This window comes from Podarcis muralis, chromosome 3 (genome assembly GCF_964188315.1).
Source record: "Podarcis muralis chromosome 3, rPodMur119.hap1.1, whole genome shotgun sequence".
In the NCBI taxonomy this organism is placed as follows: Eukaryota; Metazoa; Chordata; class Lepidosauria; order Squamata; family Lacertidae; genus Podarcis; species Podarcis muralis.
This window is the reverse complement of record NC_135657.1, coordinates 37,180,524-37,193,531: the sequence shown is the minus strand read 5'-3', so window position 1 is coordinate 37,193,531 and position 13,008 is coordinate 37,180,524. Positions and strand designations below refer to the sequence as shown.

The following is a 13,008-nucleotide window of genomic DNA, read 5'->3' as shown; positions in this document are numbered from 1 at the left end:
GGGAGGCACAGTACGGTGCTTTCATGTGCCGTCGTGGTTATTGGAGCTGCAGCTAGCACACTGTGCCCTAAAAATCTCTCTCCCGCTCAGCCAGGAAATAGGCTGAATTTGCGTTCAATTGTTTTTTCTTCAGAAGCAGAATTGGTTTGTATGTAGTCAGGACAGTAGGGAGGCTGAAGATGTATAGGAAAATCTACAAATGAGATGAAAAGCAAGGCTTGTGGTTGCCTAGGCTGGTGTTTTCTCTCCATGTGTCATCACAAAGTCAGAGCCACAACCAATTGAGAGTAAGAGTACGCCAACTCATTTTGTATTTGGTTTTGTAAACCAGGAAGGGGCCTTGTGGGGAACAAAGCTAATAGCATCTTTACCTGGTGCCTGTTTTGACTACTAATTGGGTTTATATATATGCAAGGGGATAAAAAGAAACACACTGTTTGCAAGGGATGCTATATGCACATCATTAATTCGTGACTAAAGTAAAGGCCTCACGGAAGAAAAGCTAACACTGTGCTCCAATGTTTCTCATAAAACAACAGATTCACAGTCGGAGAACGAGGCGTCTCCTGAGAAGCGGCCACGATTATTGGAGGACAGTCATGACAGGCCTGAAGAAATTAGCCGTTCTAAACAGAAGAGCAGACGCAGGTGTTTCCAGTGCCAAACAAAACTGGAGCTGGTACAGCAGGAACTGGGATCATGTCGCTGTGGTAAGGACTCTTACAAACTGCCCCACCCCACCCTTGTATGTCTGGGGGGGGGGGAATCTGGGTCATGTTGTTGTGATGCAGCTTGCACCGGTGTAGAGAAAAAATAATGAAATCTGTACAGTATTGGAAGTGGCTGCAACCTTACAAAAAGTCAAGAGTCTTAAATCCCTTCACAAGTATACTAAAGCTTTGTACTCCATGTGTGAAGAGGTAGGTTATAAAGGTCAATTATACATCCAAGTAAAGATATATCAGTTTGTTGGATTTTCCTTCTGGGCAGTAGCTCCGTGTTTCTGCTTTTGTGCCAACAAATGCATCATTCATCTGATATTAAAGGCATGGGTCAATTCTAGTGACTCCTCACACATGGGAGAGTCCCAGTGTCTAGACTTGAGCTTCCATTCTTGTAAAGGTTTCTCTGCTCACTGCAATGTGAAGAACAGCTGTGTTTGAATTCAGGGATCTGTACATGGTACCTTGAGGGGTCATGCGCAGATAGTTCTTTATTGGAGGAGGGAGGATCAAACGCAGTGATTCATTAGGAAACCAAGGGATCCTTTGCAACAAAGCAGCAATTATAGTAATTGCTTATGAGGCACCTTGAACTACATAACAGAGAAATACTCCAGTTCTTTTTTTCCCCCAATAGCAATGTACACCCTGTCTCCAGATGTCAATACTCTGTTAAAGGTAAAGGTAAAGGTACCCCTGCCCATACGGGCCAGTCTTGACAGACTCTAGGGTTGTGCGCCCATCTCACTCAAGAGGCCGGGGGCCAGCGCTGTCCGGAGACACTTCCGGGTCACGTGGCCAGCGTGACATCGCTGCTCTGGCGAGCCAGAGCCGCACACGGAAACGCCGTTTACCTTCCCGCTAGTAAGCGGTCCCTATTTATCTACTTGCACTTAAGGGTGCTTTCGAACTGCTAGGTTGGCAGGCGCTGGGACCGAGCAACGGGAGCGCACCCCGCCGCGGGGATTCGAACCGCCGATCTTTCGATCGGCAAGCCCTAGGCCTGAGGCTTTTACCCACAGCGCCACCCGCGTCCCCAATACTCTGTTAGAGGAACCAAATTTGTTGCTGTGTATTCAGAGTAATCTGTGCATTCGCCTAATATTATTCTTTCATGATGTGCATTAGGTATGAATTAAATGGCCAAACTGTCTGTACAGTTATAACTAAGGGTTTTTACATATGTCTAGTTAAATCAACAGAATAAATCAGGCCATCACTGCAGAACATTTAGTGCATACAAGCTTGTGATTTAAACATTTTTCTTGGGCTTTCTCAGTAAAATGCGAGCTAAATGATGAGAACTGCCGTCATTGTAACATGTCTCTGTACATTCTGTTTGCCAAGCATGATGTTTGCACTAGATGCTATTCTATTATTGCTTCTGTCACAGTTTGAATGAAGGAGCTTGTTAGTGTCTCTCTGAGGAATATACTCACAGATAAAAAAAATATCTATTTATTTTCTTCTTCAAACTGTTAAGTTTTAATTGAAGAAGTAACTTTTTTGTTTCATATCACACTGGAAACAACATGCTGACCTTTTAACTTCGCTTGGTCTGTGGGTGTGTTATATATAAAAATATAAATAGAAATTACAGATATTGAGTGTTTGTATCACACTTTAGTAGAAAGCATTTTCCTTCTCTTTAAGCAGAGTCATTATGTGCTAACTAAAATGCACCATAAAGACTTAAAGATACTATTTTTAACAGCCTGCTTCTGGCCTTCCAGTAATATCTTCAAATCCAAATACTTATGGGTTTATATGTTCAATCCAGCATGGTTTTCTTTTTCTAGGCAGTGTTGTCCTTTGAGGTTCCTTTGCAGGCACCTAGTATCCTCACTGGATATGTTCCTGTTTCATTTAAAGTTCATAAACTTAATTATAGTTACATTTGCAGAAAAGTCCACTTGAAAACATGCAAATAAATTCAGAGAGTGACAAACCAAAGAACCCCCATCCTGTTCTCTGTGTGCAAGTTGCATTCTTTTCCAAAGTAAGAGTTCCTTGATGGCCTTTTTGAGCTCCCAAATGTTTGTTGATGCATTCAGAGATGAGAATAGAAGATGCTAATTTGCAGCTTAGTCAGCATGTTAACCACAGGGTGCTTAGCAGACCCATTTCCAGACCTATTAACTGCACTACCATAATATTTTAATAACACAACACTTTGTAAATTATCTACTTTAGAAAATACACAGCAGGAAAGCTTGATAAATATGGATTTTGGAAGGGCACATGAAGCATGGATAGGGCAGTGGAGATTATAATTATTAGGCTATATCTGAAGTGGGCATGTCAGGGGCTGCTATAAGCCGGTGCTTATGTTGAAACTACCTTGACATGTTTGCAACTATTAAATTTTAATATTAAGCAGGGATGGGCCATGTAGTAGCTTAATCTATACTACCACATTCATGGCCTGACAAATATTATTCCTGCTGCTTCTCCCCTCTGCCTCTTCCTCCCGGTAAACAACAGCACCCTGCCTGCTGGGAAGCTAACAGAGTGGCTCCACCCCACCCAGGAAGCAGCCTCTTGTTTAGTGTGATGTCCATAACTCCGTGCCAAAGAAAAAGCACTTCCTGTGCCTAAATAGGCTGAGCTCGAATCCTGGCAAAACAGAGCCACGCTGGTTGAATGGTTCCCATGTCGGAAATATGGGTCAATTGCTGTCCCCGGATAGGGTTGCAGTGCCCTCAAGGAGCAGGTACGCAGTCTGGGGATGCTTCTGGATCCAGCTTTTTCACTGGAGGCCCAGGTATCCTCAATGGCTAGGAGCATCTATTACCAGCTACACCTGTTACAACAGCTGTGACCATTACAGGACCAGGAGAGCTCAAGCATGGGTGACTTTAAGTTTGGATTACTGCAATGCTCTTTCTGTGAGTCTTCCCTTGCTGTTTGGCCCAGAAACTAAGCATATAGCACTTCTGCTCAGAGGTCTGCACTGGTTCCTGATTTGTTACCAGGCCAAGTTCATTGTGTTACTATTGGTATATAAAGCATAGCTGTCAACTTTCCCCCTTTTTTAAGGGAAATTCCCTTATTCCGAATAGGATTCCTTGCAAGAAAAGGGAAAAGTTGACAGCTATGGTACAAAGCCCTCAACAGCTTGGGACCAATTTACTTGTGAGATCACCTTACCCCATAAATGCCCACTCAGCCACTTAGATCTGTGGACCTGGCACTGTTGCAGATGCCACATGATGCTCATCCCACAGTTGTAAGAAGTTGATCTTTTAATGTAGCAGCACCTGCCCTTTGGAACTCCCTGCCTGTTGACATCACATAGGTGCCTTTGCTACACTAGTCTACATTACCTTGGACTTAGATGACGCTTGGGGTCCCTTCTCACTCAGCAACTCTATATACAAAAATGTTTTAAGCAGGAAATGAAAACTTTGTTTAAGCTAGCCTATCCAGACATATATATGTTGATTTGTTTTAATCTTTCACTGTTAATTTTAATTCTCTTTAAAATGCTTTTAATTACTTGCTTTTTAATAGATAATGTTAATATTTTTTACAAACCGCTTTGAGGTTTTATTAGTCAAGCAGTATATACATTTTGTTAAATATAAATAAATAAATAAAATGCTATATTCTTTGTTCACTGCATTATAAATTCAATAAACAGTGTGCTGCCATTGGGGAGATTTTATGTGGTGGTTATGGCACATACAAACAATATTAGCAGAGTCCATGTAAGCAAAAAGCAAATCCCGGGAGCTGGCCCTCTGTTGTTAGCTGATTAAATTCTTTGGTATCTTTTCCATTGCAGTAAGTCCCAGACAATGGAGATACCTAAACAAATTACTGAGAGCATTATTAAAGAATTTATAGACTATTTTAACGATCTGGTATTTTCACTATTAATATTTTCCAGCTTTGTCTAGTTGAGGATGCAAAGTTATATACAGAACAAAATTAGAAGTAAAAAAAAAAACCCTGAAAGGCTAACTGTGGAAGTGTTTAGAATAAGGGTCAGCTTGACCTTGTTGCTCCTCAATTTTTAAAACAATGTAGAGGCACCTTATGTCAGGTCTGCTGAGAAATTGCTAATTTTGATACTACAAGTGTTTCAAAATATCTCTCTGTGTATTGCTGCTTAAGAAGTTTGAAGGACAGATTCCATTTAGGAGTCATCAGTGTGGGGTTAATAAAACTTGTGACTTACCCGATCTACTGGCAAGCTAGTACAAGCCAGAAAGATTGTTATTATTATAGTATTCTTTGGGAATACTACTCAGCTGCTGAAGAATGAATTTTATTTATCTTCTGTGGGTACAAGCTCTTTCTACATATATGTCATAGCTGGAAGGCAAGAAAAGGAAATTATCCATACCAATACAGATTAGGCCAACATTAATGACGAATTTGTGGATTTCTGTATATTTCTGTAACTTTGAGCAACTATAGCAGCTGAATTTAAAATTTAAATAGCAGAAAATAGTAATAAACATTGAAACTCTAAATTACTGATTTCTATGTCAAATAATAATAATAGGATTGTCTTTTTTAGATGTATAATTCTGATTTCTGGGGTTCCTAATTTCCACCACTTTATCAGGACACATTTTAGTTTTGTACCTGCTCCCCTCCACCACTCCAAAACATGGGGCTATAACTGTTGAAAATATTTTTAAAACTGAAAAGTTTATTTTTGGAAGGTATACCTTGATTTTGTTTGTTTGCATCTGTGCATATAGCAACACAGATAGCTGGAACTTTGCACTTGTACATTTTTTGCCTTTAAGTTTTTATTTCAGCTTTTATATTGTCAATTTTCATTAAGGAAAATAAGTAATACTTCCCCGACAGCAAAATATGGCAAGAATTAGTTCTTTCGAAAGGAGGAATTTCTACCTTCTTTATTTCCATTTTGTTTTTTAACTCTTCTCTAGGCATTATTGAATGTCAGTTATTATAGAAAGTTGATAACATATGATTAATCTGTTCTGTAAGTTTACGCATGTTTGTGTTATCAACACTGCCTAATAAATGGTCACTGTAACAATTCCCCATACATTAAAACTTCAGCATAATTATTACAGCCAATACCTGTTGCATTTCGTTTTCTTCTGACCTCACTTCTTTCAGCCCAAACCACCACCCCAGAAAATAGAATAGCCTCTTCATGCAGCTGACAAAAAAGGATCTTCGGCCATGAAAGCTCTTAATGAACTTTTATTCTTCATTTGTCATGAGGCTCTTCATTGCGCTTGCTTCCTCTCTAGAGTATGTTAAATGACACTGGCTGTGTTCAAACAGTCTCATCTGGGCTTAATAATTCTTATGTAAACTATTGTTAACAACTTCGCAAAAAGCCAAGATCTGGTTTAAGGTTGTGGCTCATTTTGAAGTTAGTAGCCGTAGTTAACTGTTTCAGAGTAAACAGGAAGCTCTGGTTAATTAGAGACTTCCTGGTTTGATTGCTCACACTGAAAAAGGAGTGAAGAGGCTGCATGCACAGGCAAAAGGCTTGTTCATAACTCTCTTTATTAAGCCAAGCTATGTTTGTCTGAACAAGGCCACTATCTGCTATGCATGCACAAACAGCAGGGGCGAGATTCTCAGTAGTGGAAGCCCTGTGCAATTACTTGACTTGCACAATGGGGTCCCCCCCCCCTTAGTCCCCTGTGCCCCCTGTGAAATTGGCTTGGGGAGTTCAGGAAAACCTCTGGAACAATGCATGCCGGGAAGAGTGAGGGGATCATTGCTTCTGGCAAACTGAAATGCTTCCCTGACAGAATGTTCACCTTAGCACGATGTTGCATTCCTTCCCAGGTTTCTCAGATATCTGGCCTTTATCCTTCCTGCCATGCTGTGAACTTTAAACTCTCAACGTCTCTGTGTTAGAAGATTTGCTTTTGCTTCCAACTTCAGTGTTAAGTGTCACTTCACTTACTGCTCATCTCCTGGATTTCAAGAGTGCCTCAGGTGGCATGGGCAACAGGAGTTTATGGCACACTTTGAGAGGAGCAGGAGGGCTTTGATTCTTGTCTCTGATATCGTCAAGCCTGAACCACCAGCCCCTCTGCTGACATGCCAGCAGACTAGAGGCAAAACTGCCCCCAAGGCTCTGGTTGCCGCTTGACTACTGTAGTGACTGCTTAAATTATACTTGTAGTTGTCTAAATTTGTGACCCATGTCCCAAAAACTGTTAGTCCCTGTGATTTGTAATCTGTTCTAAGGAGTGCTGCTTTTAGATGTTTTCCTGGTATGCAACATGGTGACAATCCTAATAGATTTGGATCCCCAGAAATACAGAATGTAAGTACAGTGAACGCTCAGGTTGCGAACGTGATCTGTACGGGATGCACGTTCACAACCTGCAGCAGCACGTCTGCGCATGTGCGGGTTGCAATTCGGCGCTTCTGCGCATGCGCAAAGCACGATTTAGAGCTTCTGCACATGCGCGGCGGCCGAAACCCAGAAGTAACCCATTCCGGTACTTCTGGGTTTCGGCAGTCCACAACCGGAAAAAAACGCAACATGAAGCGTCTGTAACCCAAGGTATGACTGTAGAATCTACCTTGGCCTCTTCATGACCTTTAAAACACCATTTAGATTGCTGTCTTTAACTCCTGGAGCTAAAAATTATTTTAAAGGCTTAGGTCTGCATAATTTATAGATTGCCATTTTCCATACATCCTACTTTGATGTATTGCTTATGCTTTTATAGCTTCTGAATCCTAATAATTTAAGAGAACCCAAAAGATCTCCTGCAGGTGAAAAGCAGTTGTGCTCTGATAACGCTTACGTTTGAGCCAAATTTCCTTCCCTCTTAATGCTTTCAACAAAGAAATTAGACAACTCAACCTTCTGCTGGCAAAAAAATAAATAAATATTTTAGTGGGTGGTCGGAAGAATGCAAGTCTACATTGTCAAAGGCCATCTTTCCTGGATTCCTTTGGCTCGGGCCTTCTTCACCATGAAGAGGTGTTCACAGGACATTTACGTTCTGTGTGCTTTGGGAGATGACATTAGATGAGGGTTTTTGTTGTTCAGTGCTAACAGTGGGGCATGGCTACTTCTGTTTATTCTCAAACCTTCCACAGAGCTTTCATGATTATGATTTCAATATCTTCCAGATCCATCAGCATTATTGCTACCATTTCATCCTAGGATACTAGTTGTATTTAAGAGAGTTGTAGGACTGGCCGGGGGGAGCCACCTCTTAACAGTTTAGTGGAGATGAGAGCTACTGCAAATGCGCTTTAAACATGAACAAGGCATCTCTTTGCTGCTGAAATATTTTCTTGTGTGTGCTCACAGTCTCTTTTCCCCCATTCTCTTCTTTTCTGTATAGGTTATTAACTGCTGACAAGAAATTCACATCTCATAAATAATGCTTAAGAGCTATTGCTATATAAATTGAATGTGTTATGAATTGTGATGGGGCTTTTTGTAGTGTGCTGTGCCTAGAGCAGTAAGAACAGAGGATGTCATTTTCATTAATTTCTAATGAGGTGCCAATTAAAGGCAAGGAAGGCGCTCAGAAGGGAAGAGTCATAGAGCTCCCCTGAATCCTCTATCCTGGGGCTGTCATAGGAACATGCCACCAAGCCTTCCCTGAAAATTCCATTAAATTACAATCTCATCTAGTGCACACATAGACAAATTCAGCTTTCCTTTGATCTTCAAAAGAGCAATTTGTAAGATGAGTTCTGAGCTTTCTCACACAGCGAACTGGGAGAGGTGAGAGGAATTGCTAATTGCTAATGCACTTTGCAGGCTTTGGTGAGGAACAGAAATGTGAAAGCAGATTTTCATTTTGCGTCTCTCTGACTGGCTAACCTTTAAATCAACAATACTGGAGCAATGCCACTTTCCTACAAGACATTTCTACATGGCAGTTACGCCAGCCAAATGTTCAGATAGTGATAATTTCAAAGCGTTGAGTGGAGTGTTTGGGGGCTTGGCTTCGCATGGTGGATACTCATTTCATAAATGCACTATTAGTATCAAGTTTCAGTGGGCAAAAGTTCAACTACTAACATAAAAAACATATCCCATAATTTTAAAAAGAACCCTGCTAAATCTGAGCTGCTCCAAAAACCCTCTTAAGTAACAATATTAGTTCTAGCTGGCCACATTGTCAAGTCACACAGAACTATGGCTTAGCTTGATGTGCATATGGGCCAAAGCAAGCCTTGGGCTCCCTCTGTCTCCCTTCTCCCCCTGTTGGCCGTGCAAGAGGAGAAGAATGAGGAGTTCATAACTTTTTTCTTTCCATGAATCATAGTTTGTAATGTTGGCACGACAAACTGTGGTTAATGGTAACTGTGGTTAATTTCAAAGAAGTCAATCATGCTTTCTGATGCTTTCTTTTTGAAATTAACCATAGTTTCTGGTTTGGATGATCCAGACATTAACTAAAAACTGATTAACTAAAAACATTAATGAAAGCTTCCAACTCTTCTCTCAACTGTGTGGGAGGAAGGGAAAATGCAGGTCACATTAAACCCAGGATTTTAGCATGATATGTGAATGCAGCTGTTGGCTACCTGATTTGAATTCAAGATTTAATGTTCACATTATAAATGTTCACATTATAAATGTTCACATTAGCTGTTGCAGTTGCCATAACATTGCGCTTGAAAGGGAGATTTTAGGTTGCTTGAGTTTCAGGCTTGAGACATATTTCCAATCTTGAAATCAAATTTCAGGAGCAAAAGTGCTCTTCACCTCTTAAAACAGATTCAAGGCCATTTTCTTTCCTGAATCCAAAAAGTGATTCACTGATTATGGATTTTACTGGAAAAATTTTAATCAGCCGATTTTAGTGGAAAAGCTAACTTTACCAGTTTAGTTTAGTTTAGTTTAGACTTAGATTTTTAGGACGTGTGAACATTGAGCTGATTAACATTGAGCTAATCCTACTAAATCAGAGACACTAAAGACACTAAAACTCACAATTTGAAAATTTTAAAGGTTATGAAGGATTGGATTTACAGTGACTTCCTAGAGTGGCATGAAATTGCCAAAAACTCTTAAGCTGAGCTGCTTTCTGCAGTAGTAAAGTCTTTACAAGGCTTACAAGAATTGCTTAGGGGATTGGTAATGGGATGTGAAGCATTTCACCTCTGTCACCATGTCAAATCCAGCACTGGTCAGGAATGACAGGGGAAATTACCACCATCTGCTGGCTCTTTAGCAATCCCTGTACGAAGCGTATGCAGCTTTCAGTCCAGTTCATAGTGGTCATACATGGCCATATCAGAAGAATGACATTCCAGCTTGAGTTAATTGGCTATCAGTGTCCAGAAACCACACAAATTATGAAAAATAAGTATTTTTGGTACTGAGCATGTGATGTAAAAATGCCCTAATGTTCTTTATTGAGCTATTTCAAGTAACTGCTAATGGGCAAAGCATATTAAGATGTTAATGAATGCATGACAGTTTGATAAGTTAATACATATGGCAACATCAATATGTGAAACAACAATTGTACCTTTTAATTTCTAACGATGACCTATTGTTTAAAGCACGTATGGAATCCGTAAACATGTTGTGCTTTGCATTAAAGGCTTTCACAGCATATATCCAAAGAATCATTTAGTTTTTATCTGCATAGCCCTGGAAGATATAATCCCTAACCTCCCATAATATTGCAGAATGCCATATAAGCATCATTGCTCAAGGGAATGCTGTTTCAATTAAGCAGAATTAGAAGTGTACTTACTTTCATTGGAAAGGTGGCACACCCTTAAGATACAAGATACTCAGGCTGCCCAACTTAAAACCATAGGGATTTCCTTCTCATTAGAAACAGATACATGAGCATTCAGACGGAGACCAGATGGTATAGATAAGCTTCGCTGGGTTTATTCAGAGGACATTATGTTGAAGAATAAAGATAAAAACCTTTTTCAATTTTATTTTTAAGAAGTAACAAATAAAAACAAAACATTTGTGTAGCATTACACATAATGATATAGCTTAGTTCAATAAAACACACAACACCAACAGAGTTAAAAAATGCTCCACCACTTTCCCAAACAATATTAGGTTGCAGGCAGGAAGTTGATTAAACTCTGTCCATACAGTTTCTTCTGCTGTGGCATTCATTTCTTAGCTCGTGATGCACAGAAAAAGTTGACCTGAACAGGTGGTGAATCACCTGAGTCTGTACCTTTTCAAGTTTCAGCCTTGCCTTCTAGAGAAGCCCGGCTTGCACTTTGAGAGATGTTGGAGTAATATACTGTGAACTACTAGCCATGGTTGTTGGAAACTATTAAAAAGCACATTTTCTTTTTGCTTGCACATGGTAAATGAGCAACTTTTTTTAGTAATAGAAGTGGGGCATGAGGTAACCAAGTCAGCCCATTTGCAGCGAGAAACAGTATGGTTTTGGGACAGAGATCTGGCAGGTCTGGGCCATCAACTTAATATAAGCCAGCCTTCCCCAAATTGGTGCCCTCCAGATCTTCTGACCACCAGCCATTGTGGTCCAGAACATCTGGAGGGCACCAGGTTGGGGAAGCTGATACAAACCTAAATAGCCTGGATAGCTTTGTTGGTTAGAGCATAGTGCTGATAACACCAAGGTTGCAGGTTCGATACCTGTATGGGACAGCTGCATACTCCTGCATTGCAGGGGGTTGGACTAGATGATCCTCAGGATCCCTTCCAACTCTATGATTCTAGTCATTCTCAGCTTTGTTTCCCATCTGCCTAAATGAAAAAAGGATTCTCTTGGGAAAAGTACAAGGTGGTAAGCACCTTTCCTAATTAGAAGGGCTGTATAAATGAAAAAGGAGATTTCTCAAGGTTTGAAAACATTTCCTGATCAGCAAAAATATAACATCAGAAACAGACTGTATTTTTCCGTGTATTAGACAAGGTTTTTTGACTCAAAAATCATGTTAAAAAAACTGGGGTCGTCCAATACACTGTTAGAGGCATGGGGGAGGGGGGAGAACCGGCGCGCCAGCCAGTTGGCAGGAGCACAACTTCCTCCGATGCTGCAACGAGCGGGAAACGATCTAGGGAGTGTTTTCTGCCCGCCTGGGGAAGAGAAGCTCAACAACTTTGGGCCATTTCCCCTCATTTTCTTAAAATTGAGTCCCCAAAAATAGGGGAGGTCTTATACCATGGGGGCATCTTATAGATGGAAAAATATGGTACATAATATCTTCTGTGGATTAAAAGTCCTTTTAGTACATAATATTCCTGAGGTAAATTCTCTTTGGCCAGAGTATGTCGTCGTTCAGAGCCTAGAAGGCAGGTGACAATTTTCGCATTGGCATGGGGAAAATGCTTTTAGGAGAGAATGTGCTTAGAGCAGGCTGTTACTGAAAAACAAATAAATAATGAAGAGGAAATGGCTAGGTGAATTGAAAAGTTTCCCCTTCATAATCAGCAGGTCTTTGTAGTACTTCAAAGTTAGTAATTAGAGTTTGAGAATGAAATGTGTGTGTGCGCACACACACCTCATAAAATCCACACTGGACTTCTAGCAAAGCCTGAGGTACAGCTTCACTTGTGGCCTCCAGTCAAGATTTTAACATTGCAAATTTGCATGAAGTTTTGTCTCTGTTTTTTCAACCATCATGGTTCCTGGATTAGAGGAAAAATAATTAAGTACACACACAGACACACACACAAACACGTATGTGTGTGTTTGTGTGTGTACTTCATTATTCATGCAAACTTCATGCAAAACTTTGTGTGTGTGTGTGTGTGTGTGTGTTATAAGGTAAAGGACCCCTGGACAGTGTAAGTCCAGTCAACGGCGACTATGGGGTGTGGCGCTCATCTTGCTTTCAGGCCAAGGGAGCCAGCGTTTTTCCACAGACAGCTTTTCAGGGCATATGGCCAGCCTGACTGAACCGCTTCTGGTGCAATGGAACACCATGACGAGTGCCAGAGTGCACGGAAATGCCATTTACCTTCCCGCCATAGCGGGATACCTATTTATCTTTCACTGGCATGCTTTCAAACTGCTAGGTTGGCAGGAGCTGGGACAGAGCAACGGGAGTTCATTCTGCTGTGGGGATTCGAACCGCCGACTTTCCGATCGGCAAGGCCAAGAGTCTCAGTGGTTTAGACCACAGCTCCACCTGCGTCATATACCCAGCATGTTAGAACTGTTTCTGTGAAATTATATCTATTAATATTCTTCTTTGTTTAAAAGAGCTGAAACGATTGTCCAGACTTCAATATAAAGACTCATAAGATTTGAGGGCGGTGGTAGTATGTGAACTGTTGTTGCCGTTGTAGTACTTATGTCATGGGAAGGCACTTACAGCTGAACTAGTGTAACCATAT

At 40.8% G+C, this 13,008-nt stretch overlaps 1 protein-coding gene across 1 annotated transcript in view; it reads left to right on the top strand.

Annotated features, from left to right (window-relative positions):
- ZFAND3 (zinc finger AN1-type containing 3) overlaps positions 1-13,008 on the top strand; it is a 135,945-nt gene that overhangs the window by 110,322 nt on the left and 12,615 nt on the right. The window contains exon 6 of the mRNA XM_028724390.2: positions 540-710. Within this exon, the coding sequence (XP_028580223.1) occupies positions 540-710 (171 nt within the window). The remainder of the gene's footprint in view (positions 1-539; positions 711-13,008) is intronic.